The following is a 20,836-nucleotide window of genomic DNA, read 5'->3' as shown; positions in this document are numbered from 1 at the left end:
CCGTCAGGTGGCGTCTGACGTTTGTCACCCAGTTGTAAAGCCAGGTTGGTCTGGGTGGATCAGGGTTGGGAGAATATCAATCAGGTGATTAGCAACTACTTTAGCAATTTTAATTCAAAAATTTCTATAATTCTAGTAATATCGGGTGAAAGGTTTGTGTGTTTTTTTTTTAATTTTTTTTTTTATTTTTTAGGGGGAAGTAGGTTCCTTCCCTGGCTTCGGTAGCATATTAAGGTTTTCCGCATTTAATTTGTAAAGGAGTTGGAGGAGGCAGCCACAGCATTGAAAAGCCTTGTGAAGGGGACAATATCAATGTCCTTGAATTGTTTATAGTATTCTCCTACAAAGCTGAAGGGAGCGGGATTCCGCTGCTTTTTTTTTTTTTTTTTTTTTTTTACCTGTGTCACTGTTGGGCGATTCCTACGGTGTCTTTGCAGTCACGATCGGCGTCTTTTTAACCCCCGGCGTGACGATTTAATTGCTAAGGAAAACTTTTAAAAAAGCAGTCCGGTGGTTTCCATTTTCACTGTGGGCATTTGAAGCCCACAGGCATTTACTTCCTGGATGCGATGACGCTGAGCTCCCAGCATCCACCGCTCCATCTCGCACATGCTCATTGAGTGTCCTCTTTGTTTTCCTTCCTCTTGCCTCGTGTGCTATAGTGGTAATGGCAGATAGAGCTGCCTGCCCACTTTCAAAATGGCAATTTCGGACACGCCCTCGTCACGTGACCGGCGTCCTCCTTCCGAAATCTCACGAGATTTCGTCATGACTGTGTCCCCCACGGATTCCTGGGAAATAGCTAAAAAAGTTCCCAGGGACCATTGCGAAGCCGATAAACACGCCTACTCCCACGGGAGGAGAGCCCGGAAGTCGGCATAAACATTAAAAATAAAAGGTAAATGCTGCATATTTTATTTCAATGATCATAACTGCATCTATGTTCCAAAGCCATTTGAATAAGATGAACTTGCAATTTTCTGTACAAAACCGCTTTAAGAGCCTTGTTTATCTGAGTGAGTGAACAGAGTTGAGTTCAAGTTGTGAGTCAGTTAGGCTTGGAAGCTGCACTTTTATCAAATAATTGAATGGCAGCATGGTCAGGTTGTGGCGTTGAAGCACCGTGTTTTAGATTATAGAGCTCACTATAATATGCTCGGAAAGCATCAGCTATTGCTTGTGGATTGGTTAGCTTTTCTTGTTTAGTTAGGTGGTACAGATGGGGAATATGTGACTTAATATGATAACCTTTGATTTGTTGGGCCAAAAGTTTTCCGGTAGCATATAAGGTCCTTTTGAGACGGTTTAGCGATTTTATTATTTAAAAAAAAGTGATGCCCTTTTTGAAGTCCGAGTTCTTGTTTAGTGTGTCGGTGACCCTAATTTCAGACTGTTAATGCGCTGCACTTTTTTTATTTATTTTTTGCCCTGGCACCAAATTGAATGAAGAGACCACGCAAAAAAAGCTTTATGCACAGCCCGTAGTGTGGTTGGGTCAGAAACTGAGTCTTTTTTTTATCTGGAAGAACTCTACATGTTTCCTGAGACCTTTGACATGGGGATCAGATAGCAAGAGGTGGGTTTTCATCCGCCAGATATGTGGGGTTGGATTTTGGGTTGTCCTTGATTTGGTTATGCAGGGAGGCGAGTGGTCTGACCAGGTGATAGTCATCCGAGATTCTTTTTGTAGCAGCCATTGGTCTGCTAGGAAGAGGTTGATTCAGGAGTATGAGTTGTGACATGCTAAGGAAAAAAAAAAAATTATAATCTCGTTCCTCTGCGTGCTGGCATCTCCATATATGGTGCAGTTGAAACTGAATGCACAGTATGACATCTCTTGGAACCGAGTCAGGCAAAAATTCCGGTTTAGGGAACCTAGGAATGCGGTCGATAACCAGCTTGATGTTTTTTAACTAGGGTAGTAGCTTTTTGATCATGTTGCGAACATAAGGCGATAGCTCAAGAGCCTGTACCGATTTTGCACATACTGCAAATTTTAACATCATTAAGGTGGCTGGACCTATATTCTAGGTTTGCCAATTTTATCTTTAATCCACTGGTCCTCCCCAACATGGTCTTCATGAGCATCAACGAGATAATTTACACTGGATGCAAAATCCCATTTTTGTTTTTGGTCTCCCAGCTAAGTGACATGTTTAAAGTGCTGCACAATGGAGATCATGTCAGTTTGTAAGGAGCTTCTGAAGGACATTAGTATATCCTCGAGGAGGATGTCCATAACAGGTTGGTTAGAGGTGGGAAAAGAGGATATGGTGTTCTGTTGTGAGCCCTGTGCCACAGGAGGGGGAAGTAAATTACTCGCCTTGTGGTTATCCGAAGGGAGAGGATACAATCTCATCCTTGCTTTTGCAGTGCTGCATGTCTCTGGAGTACCAGGTGGTGAAGGAGAGGAGCAGGCTCTGTAGTGGGTGTCTGCCACAGAGCCATTCTGAGATCTCTTCCATTGCTGGATGGAGGAGGGGCGCGGCAATTCTCCCTTTTAAGAGCTCGGCCGCGGCAAAATCTTGCTGGCTCCGGTCCACCGGCTGGAATAGAAAAGCCATGATCTTTTGTGGGTGACATTCCCCTTTCCTTTTGGAGGACATCCCCCTGCTGGTGCAGAGCAGATTGAGCACTTGCTGGGTAGTAACTAGCCCTGTGGTTGCTGGGAATACAGTTTGGTGACAGGAGCTCCTCAAACGGACATCTATCATGCCTGCATGCTGGCCACGCCCCACTTGTGAATATTTTTCTATGTACCAGCTATAGCCAGCAGGTGGCGAGCGCAAGGCCATAACGTTTTATGACTTTCTGAAGCTATGTTGTCAATGAAACGTAATAGCAGGAGTTCTTTTCCCCCCCATACACGATTTATTAAAAATATATCATTTTCATACATACAGTACAAAAAAATGTCAAGCATATTGTTGTACAATCAATGTGCTGCAACAAACGGATGAATGTAACAGGTACAACATTTAGCCCGCTTAGGGGGCTATCAGTGCTCAAAATCAAGGAAGGCTGCAAGTATCAAGCAATTGAACTGGGTTAAACCCAAACCAGTAAGTAATGAAGAGGGTATTTAAAGGACCGAAGAAATAATAAAAAAAGGGGAAGAATTTATAAGTAAAACCAGGGGGAGAGGGGAGGAAAGGGAATTCTGGAATAAGCATAAAATGTATTTGGTTGAGTTAGGAGGGTGGTTGAAGAAAAAAATTCTAATAGGAGGTATTATACAATGGCCAGTGAGACCCTCCTAACTAGGTTAAAACCTCTATATGTGGAAAGGGGCTGGGGATGCTTTAGATAGATATCCATGTAAAAAGGGGGGGAGAGGATGAGGTATGGAGGATATGTTGAAGGTAAAGGGGGAAGATGGGTAGTCTGTCGCAAGATCTCTCCGGTGGGGGGCTGTTAAGATCTTCCCCACTTTCTTATTAGACAATACAGACTGCTCTACAAACAAACTGTCATAAAAGCTTTTGTTAAATTGAGTAGAAATGTGTTGTAAAATGATATACAGTCATGGTCGACGTTGTTGGCACCCCAGAATTTTTTCCAGAAAATCAAGTATTTTTCACAGAAAAGTTGCAGTGACACATGTTTTGCTATACGCATGTTTATTCGCTTTATGTGTATTGGAACAATACAAAAAAAGGACAAAAAGCAAATTGGACATAATGTCACACGACTCCAAAAATTGGGCTGGTCAAAATTCTTGCCACTCTTAACTTAATATTTGGTTGCACACAAATAACTGAAATCAGTCGCTTCCTATAATCAATAAGCTTCTTACACCTCTCACCCAGAATTTTGGACCACTATTCCTTTGCAAACTGCTCCAGGTCTCTCTTATTGGAAGAGCGCCTTTTCCCAACAGTAATTTGAAGATCTCTCCACAGGTGTCTGGACTCGTTGCTGGCCACTTTAGAACTCTACAGCACTTTGTTGCCATCCATTTCTGGGTGCTTTTTGACGTATGTTTGGGGTAATTGTCCTGCTGTAAGACCCCAGATCTCGGACACAAACCCAGCTTTCTGACACTGATCTCTATAGTGTGACCCAAAATCCTTTGGTAATCCTCAGATTTCATGATGCCTTGCACACATTCAAGGCACCCAGTGCCGGACACAGAAAAAAACAAAAACAAAACATTATTGAACCTCCACCATATTTCACTGTAGGTACTGTGTTCTTTTCTTTGTAGGCCTCATTCCGTTTTCATTAAACAGTAGAATGATGTGCTTTACCAAAGCGTTCTATCTTGGTCTCATCTGTCCACAAGACTTTTTCCCAGAAGGATTTTGGCTTGAGTACATTCTGGCAAACTGTAGTCTTGCTTTTTTTTTTATTTTTATGTCTTTGTCAGCAGGGGGGTCCTCCTGCGTCTCCTGCCATAGCGTTTCATTTAAATGTCGACAGATGGTTCACTCTGACACTGATGCTCCCTGAGCCTGCAGAACGGCCTTTATTTCTTTGGAACTTGTTTGGGGCTGCTTATCCACCATCCGGATTATCCTGCGTTACAACCTTTTAATCAATTTTTTCTTTTACGTTCACGCGCAGAGAGATTGGCTACAGTGCCATGGGTTGCAAACTTCTTGAAAATTTTGCGCAATGTGGACAAATGCAAATAAAGATCTCTGGAGATGGACTTGTAACCTTGAAATCTCATATGTTTACACAATTTTGCTTCTCAAGTTTGAAAGGGTGCCGAGAATTTTGACCAGCCCATCTTTGGAGTTGTGTGACGACATGTCCAATTTTTTTTTTTTTCCCCTCCCTTTTTTTGTTTTGTTCCAATACACACAAAGGTAATGTGTATAGCAAAAATATGTGTTACGGCAATAGTTTTCTGTGAGAAATACTTTCTTTTCTGGAAAAATTTCTGGGGTGCCAACAACTTCGGCCATGACTGTAATTAACCACTTCATCCTCGGAAGAGTTTACCCCCTTCTTGACCGGAGCACTTTTTGCGATTCGGCAATTGCTTTAACTGATAATTGCGCGGTCGTGTGACGTGGCTCCCAAACAAAATTTACGTCTTTTTTTTGCCCACAAATAGAACTTTCTTTTGGTAATATTTGATCACCCCTAAGCGATTATTGATTGGTTTGCACAAAAGTTATAGCGTTTACAAAATAGGGCATCGTTTTATGGCTTTTTTTTTTTCGTGACTGCGTCATTATGGCGGACACATCAGGCTTTTTTTTTTTTTTTTTACCCTTTTTTTGACCATTGTCATTTATACAGCAATCGGTGCTATACAAATGCACTGATTCCTGTGTAAATGACACTGGAAGTGAAGCAGTTAACCACTAGGTGGCAGTGTAGGTGTTAAGTGTGTCTTGGGGTGTGTTTCTAACTGTGGGGGAGGGGCTTTGTGTGACACATCACTGATCTCTGCTCCGATCACAGGAAGCAGAGATTGGTGACACTGTCACTAGGCAGAAAGGGAGATGCTTGTTTACATTAGCATCTCCCCATTCTTCCTCCCTGTGAGGTGATCGCGGGTATCCCCGCGGCGATAGTCCCCGGGACCCGACTCCCGGAGCTTGCCATCGGAGGCGCACGTGCCCGCTGGCCGTCTCTTAAAGGACAATGTACAGGTACAGGATTCTGCCTGTACGAGCCCTTCTGCTCACGTATATCAGCGTGAGGTGGGCGGCAAGAGGTTAAGTTGACCCTAACTGAATGACCTTTAGCTTGCTAAAGTATGGTGTATCAAAAAAGTGCCCTTTTTATGGTCTGAAAACTTTTTTTTACATTTGTTTTTTTTTTTTTAACCATTTACATCCTTTATTTACATCCGTTGTATCTCTGCTGCTGCAGCCTCGTTGCAGCCACTTCCTATCTACATTCATTTCAGTGTGATGTCTGGATGTCATTTCTCAGGGTGGGTTTCCTGATGGTGACAAGTGGGCCATTTCTTGCATAATATTTGAATCCTCCACATAGTCAAACCCTTGTAACAATGCCTTTTTATCAAGCTAATTGCTTTGGAAATCCCCATTCCTTTTGTATTTTTCTTTTATAGTAATGATGTTCCCAAAACATTTTGCTCTGCAGTTAAATTGTGCAATTTTTTTTTATTAACACTTTTGCATTAATGGCTTGCCTGTCTTTTATTTTTATTTTTTTTTAGGTTTTTATCTTATATCTCCTTCTGAAATGGAGAGGTTTTCACTGTCTACATGCTGGCTCATAGCTCCTCGCTGCAAGGTGGACCCTCCAGAGACCCCGTGTAATGGAAGGCTTCAAAGGGGCAGCAGTACAGAGAAAACCAGGCACGTGTTTAAGCAGATGCTGTAATTATGATTTTTTTCATATGAGGAAATCCAATCTTGTTAAATAATCACTTTTGTTTTGTTCTATACAGGGTATCTGGAAGGGGGGATGGAAATGCAGATGGTAAGAATGAAATTACAGGCTGCATGGACCACTCTGCCTTGTTTAGATTTACATGAATGACACATCTTGCGTGTGTTTGTTAGCAGTATTGGTTCCTTAGTTATGGGGAGTAGACAGCCTTAGCCACTTCAGCCCCGAAAGGATTTACCCCTTCCTGACCACAGCGTTTTTGCGATTCAGCACTGCGCCACTTTAACTGACAATTGCGCGGTCGTGCGACATGGCTCCCAAACAAAATTGGCGTCTCCCCCCCCACACACACACACACACAGAAATAGAGCTGTCTTTTGTGGTATTTGATCACCTCTGCGGTTTTTATTTTTTGCGCTATAAACAAAAAAGAGTGACAATTTTGAAAAAAAACACTTTTTTTTTTTTAATTTTTTTTTTATATAATATCCCCCAAAAATATATAAAAAAATGTTTTCCCTCAGCTTAAGCCAATACGTGTTCTTTTACATATTTTTGGTAAAAAAAAACGCAATAAGCGTCTGGTTTGAGCAAAAGCTAGTCTACAAAATAGGGGATAGTTTTATGGCATTTTTATAAAGTTTTTTTTTTTTTTATTTTTTTTTTTAATCGGGACTGTGGCATTTTGGCGGATACATCGGACAATTTTGACCAATTTTTGGAACCATTGGCATTAATACAGCGATCAATGCTATAAAATTGCATTGATTACTGTAAAAATGTCAGTGAAGGGGTTAACCACTAGGTGGCAGTGTAGGGGTTAAGTGTTCCTAAGGGCCTGTTTCTAACTGTATGAGGATGTGGCTGTGTGTGACACTACACTGATCGCTGCTCCTGATGACAGGGAGCAGACAATTAGTGGGCTGTTACTAAACAGCATCTCCCCGTTCTTGAGCTCCGTGACACGATTGTGGGTATCCCCACGACGATCGAGTCCACAGGACCCGTGACCACTGTCGTGGAGCTCTCGGCAGGCTCGCACGGCGGGGAATTCAAAGTAACGTACGGATACTTTACTTTGCCCAGCCGTGCCATTCTGCCGACGTATATGTGCAGGAGCCGGTCAGGAACCGGTTATCAACTAACTGCCTGATCAGCTATGACCAATCACTGCGTGTAACCAGGAAGTACCGGTAAACGGCTTTCCTCAGTTCATGCTGACAGGGAGAGCCGTTCGGCGGTTATCCTGTAAGAGGGGGGGGTCTGCGCTTATAATCGGCGCATTGATTGCACACCATCTTCAAATCTGTGCCCACCAGTCATGCCTGTCAGTGCCCTAAACAGATGCTAATCAGTTATTACTGTCAGTACCTCATCGGTGCTCTCCTATTAATGCCCATCAGTGCCGCCTATTGGTACCAGTCGGTGAAGGAGAAAACAAAATTTTATAACTTTTTTTTTTATTTTTTAAGTTTAGCAAAAATTTAAGCACTTCAGCCCCGGACCAATTTTCAGCCTAAGGACCAGAGGTCTTTTTACAATTTCGCACTGCACTGCTTTAACTGGTAATTGCGCGGTCATGCAATGTTGTACCCAAACGAAATTTGCGTCCTTTTCTTCCCACAAATAGAGCTTTCTTTTGATGGTATTTGATTGCCTCTGCGATTTTTTTATTTTTTGCGATAACTGGAAAGACCGAAAATTTTGAGAAAAAATGATATTTTCTACTTTTTGTTATAAGAAAAATCGAATAAACTCAATTTTAGTCCAACATTTAGGGCAAAATTTATTCAGCCACATGTCTTTAGTAAAAAAAATGTCAATAAGCGTATATTTATTGGTTTGCGCAAAAGTTATAGCGTCTACAAACTAGAGTACATTTTCTGGAATTTACACAGCTTTTAATTTACGACTGCCTATCTCAATTCTTAAGGTGCTAAAATGGCAGGGCAGTACAAACCCCCCCCCCCCCCCCCCAAATGACCCCATTTTGGAAAGTAGACACCCCAAGGAAGTTGTGGAGAGGCATGTTGAGCCCATTGAATATTTTTTTTTGTCCCGAGTGATTGACTAATGAAAAAAAAAAAAAAAGTTTACAAAAAGTTGTCACTAAATGATATATTGCTCACACATGCCATAGTTATATGTGGAATTGCACCCCAAAATATATTCTGCTGCTTCTCCTGAGTACAAGGATACCACATATGTGGGAGTCTAGCTGCGTACGGCACCCCGAAAACCAATCACTGCCTTCAGGGTTTCTAAGGGTGCAAATTTTTGATTTCACTCCTCACTACCTATCACAGTTTCAAAGGCCATAAAATCCCAAAATAACACAAAACCCCCCCCAAATGACCCCATTTTGGAAAGTAGACACCCCAAGCTATTTACTGAGAGGCATGTTGAGTCCGTGAAATTTTATATTTTGCCATAAGTTGCAGGAATTTAAAATTTTTATTTTTTTTTTTTTGCACAACGTTGTCATTAAATGATATATTGCTCACACATGCTATGGGCATAAGTCAAATTACACCCCAAAGTAAATTCTGCTGCTTCTCCCGAGTACGGGGATACCACATGTGGGGGACTTTTTGGGAGCCTAGCCACGTACGGGACCCCGAAAACCAAGCACTGCCTTCCGGATTTAAATATAAAATGCTACCAAAAAAAACTGTTAGCGATCGCAGGGATCAGGCCTGACTCTGCGATCACTGCAGTTATGCGTTTAGTGTTTTGTAAGTGACAGTGATCGATCGATACTGCACTTGGGTGGGCTGGGCAGAGGGGCAAAACGCAGGTGCCAGCAGGTATCTGGGCTGGTCCCGCTAACAATGCGTTTTTTTGGAACCCTAAACTGCTGGGGACGCTTTATCTGTTCAGATTCTATACCACTACGGGAGGTTTATGCTTTGCGTGTGGGTGTTAGCGGTACTGGCACTAACCTAGCGCTGCCTGGGGCGACGCAGACCCTGACCCTAAAACCTAATTGATATCACCCACCGGGTGATCAGGGGGTTAAACCTTTATTGGGTAATGGTGGGTGCCCTGATGCTATAAAAAGCAAACTAACCAGAGTCACCCGTAACGCTTATACAGTGATCACTGGTGAAAGGGTTAACTAGGGGCAATCGGGGGGTTCAGATTTTTATTAGGTAGTATATGGGGGTCCCTGGCGCTATATAAAAACCTGACGGGGAACCTAAATAACTAACTGGTTAACCAGCGTCACCAGTGACACTTATACTGTGATCGCTGGTGAAAGGGTTAACTAGGGGCAATCAGGGGGTTAAAACCATTAATGGGTAGTATATCGGGGTACCTAGTGCTATAAAAACCTGGCGGTGAACCTAAAAAAAAAACTAGCTACCTAGCGACACTAATGCAGCGATCAGAAAAATGATCGCTTAGTGACATTGGCAAAAGGGGTGAAAGGGTTAACTAGGGGCAATCGGGGTTAAAACCATTATTGGGGGTTGGTTGGGGGGGCTACCCTGGACCTAACACTAACTGCCCTGACAGTTTTTTTACTTTTACAACTGAAATCAGTAAATAAATGATCACTGCAATCAGTGACACTGTGACGGGGGGGGGGGGGAGTTTGTGTGCCTGTGTGTGCCTACATGTCAGTGTAGTGTTGGTGCACACTTACTTTCTGTCTTCTCCTCGTAGCCCGGTCAAAAAGACCGCCCCGAGGAGAATGACATCACTTCCTCCCTGCCTGTGTATACAATACACAGTGGGAGGAAGCTTCTCATTCGCCAGGAGCGATCGAGAGGGGATGGGCAGAAACCAATGGCCATCCCCTCATCCTGGATCGCTCCTGAAGCGAAACGGACCGCCGTATCCAGCGGGAGGGGGTCCGATCGGACCCCCCCACCCGCTGGAAGGCAAGCACGTACATGTACGTGCTTGTGCCTGCTGGTGCCATTGTAATGACGTACATTGGCAATACGGCGGTCCTTAAGTGGTTAAAAACCCCAGTGGCGATCGAATACCATCAAAAGAAAGCTCTATTTGTGGGATAAAAATGATAAATATTTAGTTTGGGTATAGTGTTGCATGACCACGCAATAACGCATTCAATTTGTGACAGCACTGAAAGCTGAAAATTGTCCTGGGCATGAAGGAAGTAAGTGCCCTGTATATAAGTGGTTGTAAACTCTGGGGGGAGGGGGTGAAACTTTAAGACAAAGGCATAATGAGCTAGTATGCATCGCATACTAGCTCATTATGAAGTACTTGCCTTAGATCGAAGCTGATGCACCGTTGTGACCAGCGACCTGTTTTCTGAAGTTATTTCAGTGTTGCGGGCTCCAGCATTGGCCGGAGCCACGATGATGCCAGGGAGACGCCGATCACTGCACAGGCCCTTTGAAGAAGCGGCTCGATTATGCAGTATTCTAGTGTACATGTGCAGTTGATGTCAGCGCAAGCGTATGTTAAATGTCTCCTAAACCGTGCGGTTTACAACCACTTGGGTGTTATTGTATCTACAGTGAGTCAGCACAACATTTCAAATGTCTACAACCTACAGAAAGCTTTATTGCATTTCCAGCATTAACCACTTGCCGAAAGCTGAAAATTTTGTCCCGAGCCCGTGTGTGTGTGTATATGTGTACATCATCACTGGTCTCACGATTCGATTATCTGGTCAATTAATCGATTCCGCGATGCTTGACACCTGGGCACCTTTTCTTTTCTTTTTTTTTTTCTGCCTAGTCTAGAAGGACCTAACTCCCTGTGGGGACCAGTGGTCTTTACATTTTTTTTCAGACCTTGGCTCCGCGCTCCGCGCTGGGTCAGCCGCGACACGCCCCAGTCTGGTCCAGGGGCGGCTGGTGGGGCACACATATGACTGCAAGCTGTCACAGCCAGATCCCTACAGTAGTATTGCCAGCACTGTGGACAGGCAGGGGATAGAATGGTTTGGGTGACCATGTCGCTGGATTGTGGGACAGGTGAGTGTCTGTCTTTTTATTAAAAGTCAGAAGATACACTTTTTTTGTAGCTGCTGACTTTTAATAAACAAAAATTTTACTGGAACTCTTTCTTTGAATTCAAAATAACCTCACTCCTTTAAAGCTGAGTTCCACCCAAAAGTGGAACTTCCGCTTTAAGCACTCCTCGCCCCTGACATGCCACATTCGGCAGGTCGTGTTTTTTTTTTTTTTTTTTTTTTTTTTTTTTTTGGGTGCGTATCCTCTTTTCTCTTTTGTTCATTGATGGAAACCACACCTTAATTTTGACCTTAGGGTTATATCACCACCTTTAACAGAGGACTAGGCAGAACACAACAAAAAAACAAGCACAGTACCACCCAGGAAGCGGGTCTACTGGCTATAACCCCTCACTCTGCTCCCAGCAGCTCAGCTTTTTTTTTTTTTTCTGCGTAGTCTAGAAGGACCTAGCTCCCTGTGGGGACCAGTGGTCTTTACATTATTTCAGACCTTGGCTCCGTGCTGGGTTGGCCACGACAGGCCCCAGTCTGGTCCAGGGGCGGCCGGTGAGCTATATACTCTGGGCCACACATGACTGGGCTACTGCTGTCTGGGTCAGTGTGCCGTGGCCAACAGCCACCCCGTACTGCTCGGGTGATGGGTCTGTCTGTGGAGTGCGTCCAGCAGTCCCTGCAGGAGGGGTAGGAATGGTTCCACCTGTTCAGGCAGGATGGAGCAGCTGAGCATTCCCTGGGAGGTCAATTAGGAGGTTTGTTTCGTCTCTCCCTGCCTCTTTCCCTTCTCCCCATTCTAAGGGGGCGCTGTGTGGCTGGGCATAGGGGGTGCGGTGCATGAACCTTGCTCCTGGGATCCTCCGGGTGGTCTCTGGGTCCTGACGGGGTTGTGCTGTGCGTTCGTTGGTTCTGATCCTTTATAACTTAATTTTTAATGTTTGGTCTGCTCATTTATCCCTTTGTTTTTTACCTTTTGTTTGCCGTGTGCAGGGTGGAATGTTCGCCACGGGAACCATGGCCATTTTCAGGCCAGCGCAGTCCATCCATGCATCCATCTTCTGTCTCCACTGAGGAGACCCTGCGCTGACGTTTCTTATATTAGGAGGGTGGGGCCACCCGTCACCTGACGCTGGTGAGTGAAGCCAGGGGTTCCCCAATGACGTATGGGTGACCCCGCCCCCTCTGATGTAACGCAGGGGATATATCATAGGCAGAATTCTTACCTTTCTACAAGCGTAGAGATGAAGTTGGCCCTGAGTACTATTAAGGGCCAAGTCTCAGCCTTATCAATTTTTATTTCAAAGACTGCTTGCTGTGCATTCTTTAGTCCAGGGTTTCATGCAAGGAGTGCTGTGGATTAATCCGCCAGTTAAATCACTCTTAAGCCCTTGGGACTTAAATTTAGTTTTGTCAGTGTTACAAAAACAGTAATTCAAACCATTGCAGCATGTTCCCTTAGTCCTTCTGACTAGGAAGCTGATATTTTCGTTTGCTATATCGTCAGCAAGGAGGATTTTAGAATTGGCTACTCTTTCTTGTAAGGAGTCATATTTGATTATTCATGAGGACAGAGTGGTGTTACGCCCTTGTCCAGGTTTTTGCCAAAACTGGTTTCAGGCTTTCATCTGAATGAAGATATTGTCCTGCCAGGGTTTTTCCCAAGACCTTGTTCCAGGGAAGAAAGGTCACTACATTGTCTTGATATAGTGAGAGCAGTGAAAATGTATTTAAGAAAACTGCTCCGATTCATAAGACTGATGTCTTATTTCTTCTGCCAGAGGGTCCTAAGAAGGGACAGGCAGCGTCAAAATCCACTGTCGCTAAGTGCATTTGGCAAGTTATAATTCAAACTTATGATTTAAAGGGAAAGATTCCCCCTTTTCAAGTTAAGGCGCACTCTACCAGAGCGGCTGGTGCTTCTTGGGCAGTGTGTCACCAGGCCTCCAGGTCTCAAATCTGCAAGGCCGCGACATGGCCTCCAGTACATACATTTGCAAAATTTTATCAAGTGCATGTAAGATGGAATGAGGCTATCGCCTTTGGGCACAGTGTGCTGCAGGCAGCAGTATAAGTCCTCAGGTCTGGGGGGTTACCCTATGGGTTGTCTCCCTCCCCTCAAGTAGCATTGCTATGGGACATCCCACCAAGTAATTACTTGAGACTGTGTCCTATGATGTACGATAAAGAAAATAGGATTTTTAACCACTTAAGGACCGCCGTATTGCCAATGTACGTCATCACAATGGCACAGGCAGGCACAAGCACGTACATGTACGTGCCTGCCTTCCAGCGGGTGGGGGGTCCGATCGGACCCCCCTCCCGCTGGATACGGCGGTCCGTTTCCCTCCGGGAGCGATCCGTGATGAGGGGATGGCCGTTGGTTTCTGGCCACCCCCTCTCGATCGCTCCTGGCCAATGACGAACTTCCTCCCACTGTGTATTGTTTACACAGGAAGGAGGAAGTGATGTCATTCTCCTCGGGGCGGTCTTTTTGACACAGGCACACAAACCCCGCCCTCCCCCCCCCCCCCCCCCCAGTCACAGTGTCACTGATTGCATTGATCATTTCTTTACTGATCAATGCATTCAGTGTCAGTTGTAAAAGTAAAAACTGTCAGGGCAGTTAGTGTTAGGTCCAGGGTAGCCCCCTATCACCCCCCAATAAAGATTTAACCCCCTGATTGCCCCTAGAGTTAACCCTTTCACCCCCTTTTGCCAGTGTCACTAAGCGATAATTTTTCTGATCGCTGCATCAGTGTCGCTAGGTAGCTAGTTATTTTTTTAGGTTCACCGCCAGGTTTTTATATCCCTAGGTACCCCGATATACTACCCAATAATGGTTTTAACATCCTGATTGCCCCTAGTTAACCCTTTCACCAGCGATCACAGTAGAAGTGTCACTGGTGACGCTGGTTAGCCAGTTAGTTGTTTAGGTTCCCCGTCAGGTTTTTATATAGCGCCAGGGACCCCCATATACTACCTAATAAAAATTTGAACCCCCTGATTGCCCCTAGTTAACCCTTTCACCACTGATCACCGTATAAGTGTTACGGGTGACTCTGGTTAGTTTGCTTTTTATAGCATCAGGGCACCCACCATTTATTACCCAATAAAGGTTTAACCCCCTGATCACCCGGCGGGTGATATCAATTAGGTTTTAGGGTCAGGGTCTGCGTCGCCCCAGGCAGCGCTAGGTTAGTGCCAGTACCGCTAACACCCACGCGCAAAGCATACACCTCCCGTAGTGGTATAGAATCTGAACAGATCAATATCTGATCTGATCAGATCTATACTAGCGTCCCCAGCAGTTCAAAAAAAAACGCATTGTTAGCGGGATCAGCCCAGATACCTGTTAGCACCTGCGTTTTGCCCCTCTGCCCAGCCCACCTAAGTGCAGTATCGATCGATCACTGTCACTTACAAAACACTAAACACATAACTGCAGCGATCGCAGAGTCAGGCCTGATCCCTGCGATCGCTAACAGTTTTTTTGGTAGCATTTTATATTTAAATCCAGAAGGCAGTGCTTGGTTTTCGGGGTCCCGTATGTGGCTAGGCTCCCAAAAAGTCCCCCATATGTGGTATCCCCGTACTCGGGAGAAGCAGCAGAATTTATTTTGGGGTGTAATTTGACTTATGCCCATAGCATGTGTGAGCAATATATCATTTAGTGACAACTTTGTGCAAAAAAAATAATTTTTTTTTTTTTTTTTTGTCATTATTCAATCCCTTAGGACAAAAAAAATAAATATTCAATGGGCTCAACATACCCATCAGCAATTTCCTTGGGGTGTCTACTTTCCAAAATGGGGTCATTTGGGGGGGGGGGGGGTTTGTACTGCCCTGCCATTTTAGCACCTCAAGAAATGAGATAGGCAGTCATAAATTAAAAGCTGTGTAAATTCCAGAAAATGTACTCTGGTTTGTAGACGCTATAACTTTTGCGCAAACCAAAAAATATACGCTTATTGACATTTTTTTTACTAAAGACATGTGGCTGAATAAATTTTGCCCTCAATGTATGACTAAAATTTAGTTTATTCGATTTTTCTTATAACAAAAAGAAGAAAATATATTTTTTTTTCAAAATTTTCGCTCTTTTTTTCCATTTATATCGCAAAAAAAAAATCGCAGAGGCAATCAAATACCATCAAAAGAAAGCTCTATTTGTGGGAAGAAAAGGACGCAAATTTCGTTTGGGTGCAATATTGCATGACCGCGCAATTACCAGTTAAAGCAGCGCAGTGCGAAATTGGAAAAAGACCTCTGGTCCTTAAAGGGGTTCTGCACTCATAATAAAACATTTGCCCATTCTGTTGCCTCTAGTTCATATATTTGATAATGCCACCTGTTTTTTTTTTTTTTTTTTGATTCACCTACCTTTTGTAATCTGTAGTAGTTTATTTTCATCCCCTGCGGCGATGGGCGGTCTCTTGCGGGGATCAGCATCATTTCCTGCTGAAGCCCGCACTGTCTCCTGGGATCTCGTTCATGTAATCCCAGGAGACATTGCGGCTAATGCACCCGACATCTCGCGAGATTTCGGGTGCTACAGCCGACATCTCGCGTGATTTCGGTTATATTATAATAACCGAAATCACGCGAGATGTTGGCTGTAGCACCCGAAATCTCGCGAGATGTCGGGTGCATTAGCCGCAATGTCTCCTGGGATTACATGAACGATATCCCAGGAGACAGTGCGGGCTTCAGCAGGAAATGATGCTGATCCCCGCAAGAGACCGCCCATCGCCGCAGGGGATGAAAATAAACTACTACAGATTACAAAAGGTAGGTGAATCAAAAAAAAAAAAAACAGGTGGCATTATCAAATATATGAACTAGAGGCAACAGAATGGGCAAATGTTTTATGAGTGCAGAACCCCTTTAAAGTGTTTATTGGTCCGGGGCTGAAGTGGTTAAAACAGCTTACCTGTAAAATCCTTTTCCCAAGGCGTCTTTCAGGACAGCACCTGAGAGATAGCGACTCCACCCTCCTCGTTAGGAAACACCTTCTTCCTCCAGACTTTAAAGGGAGGCGCCTCCCTACCACACATCAGTTTTTGTGTTTCCTCCGGCCCGGAGGGAACACCTTTTGGGAAGGAGTCTGTTTCTCTTAGGTGTTCCTGAGGGACTAGGCTTCTTTCCCTTTTTTTCCTCCTTTAGAGACCCGCTGTCCTCCCGACCTACCCACGCCTCGTCAGCGGTAGCAAGCGGGCTCCTCTTCCCCTCTTGTGCTCGGAGAGAGCCGAAGACTCGGTGGCCCGCACGTTCGTAGGCGCGGCGGCGCGCGTGTGCCGCCGCCATGTTTGTTTTCGGCGGTCGCGCCGGAAGTGACAGAGCGGGTCATCGGGTCAGCTGAAACGCCGTTTCCGGCGTGGACGCAGGGGGGAGGAGGGAGGACAGGTGCTGGTGCCTATTTCCGCTTCCGGTCCGGTGCAGCTGCACGGCGTGACTCCGGAGGCGGCGTTTAGCCACAAGTGGATCTCTGCACAGCTGATTATGGAAGATTCAGCGTCTGCAGCGGTGGGGACAGGCACAGGCACCAGCAAAGCCCAGGTAAGAGGCAGCAGTTAAAGTCTGCCTTTCCTTTTTCTATTTCCTGGCGTTTGGTCTCGCTCTCTCCTTTTTTCCTCCCCTGGTGGCAAGGGGCCTGTCTGGGCACTAGAAGCTGACTGGTTTCTTCTCAGTGCACCTGCGTGGTGATCCCTATCAAAGCTGAGACTGGGTCTCACTAAGGGTTCCCTGGTTTTTTTCCCTTTTTTGTCTTTTTCTTCATAGGCTAAGAGCTCTGACCCAAAGAAAAGATGTCCTTCTTGCAGGGCCAAGCTGGGAGAAAATTGGAAGAAAACCTTATGCAGTCCCTGCATTACTTCTTTAGTTAAAGAGGAATCTGCCTCTGTATGTGAGGATCTGGTGGCCTCTGTAAAGGAGCTGTACGCCACGATCCAGAATTTTCGTGACTCACTAGCAAACCCGGCTGCTAGTCAGCCTTCCACTTCAGAGTCTTCCCAGGGGTCTCTCTCAATCCCGGTGTTAGAATCTCTGCCTGAAGACCCTTCAGATAGGGAAAAGCAGTCCACTGCTCTTTCCGTTAAAGATTCGGAAGAGGAGTTGGAGGATTCTGAGGTAGCCCCCTCTAAATTCAAACTGTCCCTTGAAGAGGTCGATGGGCTCCTTAAAGCCATTCATGCTACGCTTGGTTTAAGTGAGGAGAAAAAGGAATTATCACTCCATGACCGCATGTATGCTGGGTTGGATGAGCCTAAGGGCCGAACATTCCCAGTTCATCCGGTCATCTCTGAGGCCATTAGGAAAGAATGGCAGGATCCAGAGAAAAAGCCCTTTTTCTCCAAAGCCCACAAAAGGCGTTTTCCTTTCGAGGAGGACCCTGCAGCAGTATGGAACAAGGTGCCCAGACTGGATGCCGCCTTTTCCCAGGTTTCAAGGTCCACAGATCTGTCCTTTGAGGATATGGGAGTTTTGAAAGATCCGATGGACAAACGCATGGATCTTTTGCTCAAGAGATCATGGCAATCAGTTATGAGCAATTTAAAACCAGCAATGGCCACAACGTGTATAGCCAGAAATTTAGAATACTGGATTAACCAGTTAAAGTCACATATAGCTGCAGATTCCCCTAAACAGGAAATCTTAGACTCTTTTCCTACCCTGATTACGGCAGTGGCCTATGTTGCAGATGCCTCAGCTGAGGCAATTAAGATATCGGCCAGGTCAGCAGCTCTAACTAATGCTGCAAGAAGAGCCTTATGGCTTAAAACCTGGCCGGGTGACTCGGCTTCAAAGAATAAGCTGTGTGGGTTACCCTTTTCAGGAGACTTGCTCTTCGGCTCTGACCTCGATAATATTCTTGACAGGACAGCCGATAAAAAGAGATCCTTTCCGGTCAAAAAGAAAAAGCAGGTACCAAAACGTCTTTTTCGACCTCAAAAAACTCAGGATCAGGACAGCAAGTTGCAAGGGAGAAGGAAAAGTTGGTCCGCCCCGAAGCCGAAGGGTAGAGGCGGAATTCTCTTCCGTCCTCCTACACAGGCCGAAAAATCGCAATGACTCGTCTCTGCGGGTGGGCGGAAGACTACAAGAATTTCTTCCGCAGTGGTCAGGGATAACTTCAAATCAGTTTATCCTGACCACTCTCGCGCAGGGTTACTCACTCGAGTTTGTCAACGACCCCCCAAAAAGGTTCCTGATTACCAACACCCCGCGGGATCCAGTAAGGGCCCTGGCCATGAAGTCCTCTCTAGAGGAACTGATGCAACAGGGCGTAGTAGTACAGGTACCCCTGCAAGAACAGCAGGAGGGGTTTTATTCCCATGTTTTCCTAGTAAAGAAACCGACAGGGAAGTTTCGGTTGATTCTCAACCTAAAACCTTTAAACGAGTCCATAAGGTACAGGAAGTTCAAAATGGACTCAATTTTTTCGGTCAGAAACCTGTTGACGCCAGGATGTTTTATGGCGTCAGTAGATTTAAAAGACGCATACCTACATGTTCCGATCTCTCCCCAGTCTCAGAAGTTTCTCAGGCTGGCGGTGAGGTTGGGGGGTATGGGTCATCATCTCCAGTTCAGGGCCCTACCCTTCGGCCTGTCATCATCTCCCCGAATTTTTACCAAAATAATGGCAGAAGCTTTAGCGCCACTGCGTCTTCAGGGAATCGCAGTTATTCCTTATTTAGACGATCTGCTGTTTTTCGCCCCATCCAGCGAGGAATTGCAGACCAATCTAGGCAAAGCTCGCAGCCATCTGGAGGCGTTGGGTTGGATTTTGAACCTCCAAAAGTCGTCCCTAAACCCATCTCAGGAGATTCGGTTTTTAGGGTTTCTAATAAATTCGGTGGAGCAAAAAATCTTCCTTCCCTTAGACAAAAAGGACAGGATTTCCGGTGCAGTGTCGTTATTACAGACCAGCCAAAATCTGACAGTAAGACAGGTTATGTCAGCTTTGGGGGTTCTGACTTCAGCAATGTCAGCAGTCCAGTGGGCAAGAATGCATTTCAGGTGTCTGCAGGCTTTCCTTCTAAAATCTTGGGATCACTCAGTGGCATCCCTAGAGGCAGAGGTGAGAGTGTCAACCCAGGTAAAAAGGTCCCTATGGTGGTGGAAAAGACAGGAGGTCTTATCGGAAGGGTTAGTCTGGGCTTTTCCAGTCGGGAAAAGACTAACAACCGACGCCAGTTCCTGGGGGTGGGGAGCCCATCTAGGAACACGTTTCACTCAGGGGTCCTGGGCCAAAGAGGAGACAATAAGGTCCTCAAACTGGAGGGAGCTCAAGGCGATTGCCTTAGCTCTGGAGTTTTGTTCAGGAACTTCAGTCCCATCACGTCCAGGTCCTAACAGACAATGCCACGGCGGTGGCTTATTTAAACAGACAGGGGGGTACAAGAAGCAGGTCGCTTCAGGTACTGGCCATGGAGATTCTTCGGTGGGCGGAAAAACATTTGTTATCCCTATCAGCAGTCCACCTAAAAGGGATCTAAACAGGGTAGCGGACTTCCTAAGCAGAAACGCTATTCGGGAAGCGGAATGGTCTCTAAACCCGGAGATATTCACAATGATTGCCGGAAAATGGGGTTTACCAGAGGTAGACCTGTTCGCCTCAAGGGTGAACGCCCAGGTTCCCCAGTTCTTTTCCCTGGACAGTCGCGATGGCTCGCTGGGCACAGATGCGCTAGCTTATCCATGGGAATTTCGTCTTTGTTATGCTTTTCCCCCATTTCAGTTAATCCCGTTAATTTTAAGAAAAATTCAGAGGGAGAAGGTGCCAGTTATTCTAATCACGCCCTTTTGGCCAAAAAGGGCTTGGTTTTCGACAGTTCTAGGCCTGGCAATCAAGCCTTGTTGGCGTCTGCCCCTCAGACACGATCTGTTGTTGCAGGGCCCAGTGAACCATCCAGGAGTGGCCAGCCTGGCCCTCACGGCCTGGTTTCTGAAAGGCAGCTCCTTAGGAGCAAGGGGTTTTCCAACCGTTTGATCTCGACCCTTTTAGCAAGTAGGAAAAGGGTTACGAGGGCCATTTATTCTAAGGTCTGGAAGCGTTATAAAACTTGGTGTTTGTCAGCCGCCCAGGTGACAGGGAGCCTTGTCTCCATCTTGGAGTTTTTACAAGATGGAGCAGACAAGGGACTGGCAGTTAGTACCCTGAAGGTGCAGGTAGCAGCCCTGACAGTGTTCTTAGAAAAATCTGTGGCCTCAGATCCGCTGGTGATCAGATTCTTTAGAGCTCTTAAAAGATCTAGGCCAGCTCCTGTTAAGGTTTTTCCTAGATGGGATTTGTCGGTAGTCCTACAGTCTCTAACAAAAGGGCCTTTTGAGCCTCTTGTGGAGGCTTCCCTTAGGTTTCTCACATTAAAAACCGTTTTTCTGATTGCCATTGTCTCTGCACGCAGGATCAGTGAGCTAAATGCTCTGTCAGTTAAAGAACCTTATCTTTCCATTTTTCCTGATAGAGTTATTCTTAGAACAGATGCAAAATTCTTACCGAAGGTAGCTTCAGTTCAGAACCGTATACAGGACATAGTACTGCCAACGTTTTGTGTTAGCCCCAAA

At 45.4% G+C, this 20,836-nt stretch overlaps 1 protein-coding gene and 1 long non-coding RNA gene across 4 annotated transcripts in view; one reads left to right on the top strand and one right to left on the bottom strand.

Annotated features, from left to right (window-relative positions):
- The window catches only part of LOC143935613 (uncharacterized), a 72,765-nt gene that overhangs the window by 14,615 nt on the left and 37,314 nt on the right, over window positions 1-20,836 (bottom strand). The window lies entirely within an intron of this gene.
- LLGL2 (LLGL scribble cell polarity complex component 2) overlaps window positions 1-20,836 on the top strand; it is a 205,157-nt gene that overhangs the window by 160,837 nt on the left and 23,484 nt on the right. For all 3 annotated transcript variants that reach the window (XM_077459604.1, XM_077459602.1, XM_077459603.1), the window contains 2 exons: window positions 6,146-6,287; window positions 6,380-6,411. In XM_077459604.1, the coding sequence (XP_077315730.1) occupies window positions 6,146-6,287; window positions 6,380-6,411 (174 nt within the window). The remainder of the gene's footprint in view (window positions 1-6,145; window positions 6,288-6,379; window positions 6,412-20,836) is intronic.

Source organism: Lithobates pipiens, unplaced genomic scaffold (assembly GCF_037356315.1).
Source record: "Lithobates pipiens isolate NorthernLeopardFrog02 unplaced genomic scaffold, aLitPip1_a1.2 Scaffold_28, whole genome shotgun sequence".
Lineage (NCBI taxonomy): Eukaryota > Metazoa > Chordata > Amphibia > Anura > Ranidae > Lithobates > Lithobates pipiens.
This window is presented reverse-complemented; position numbering and strand designations above follow the sequence as displayed.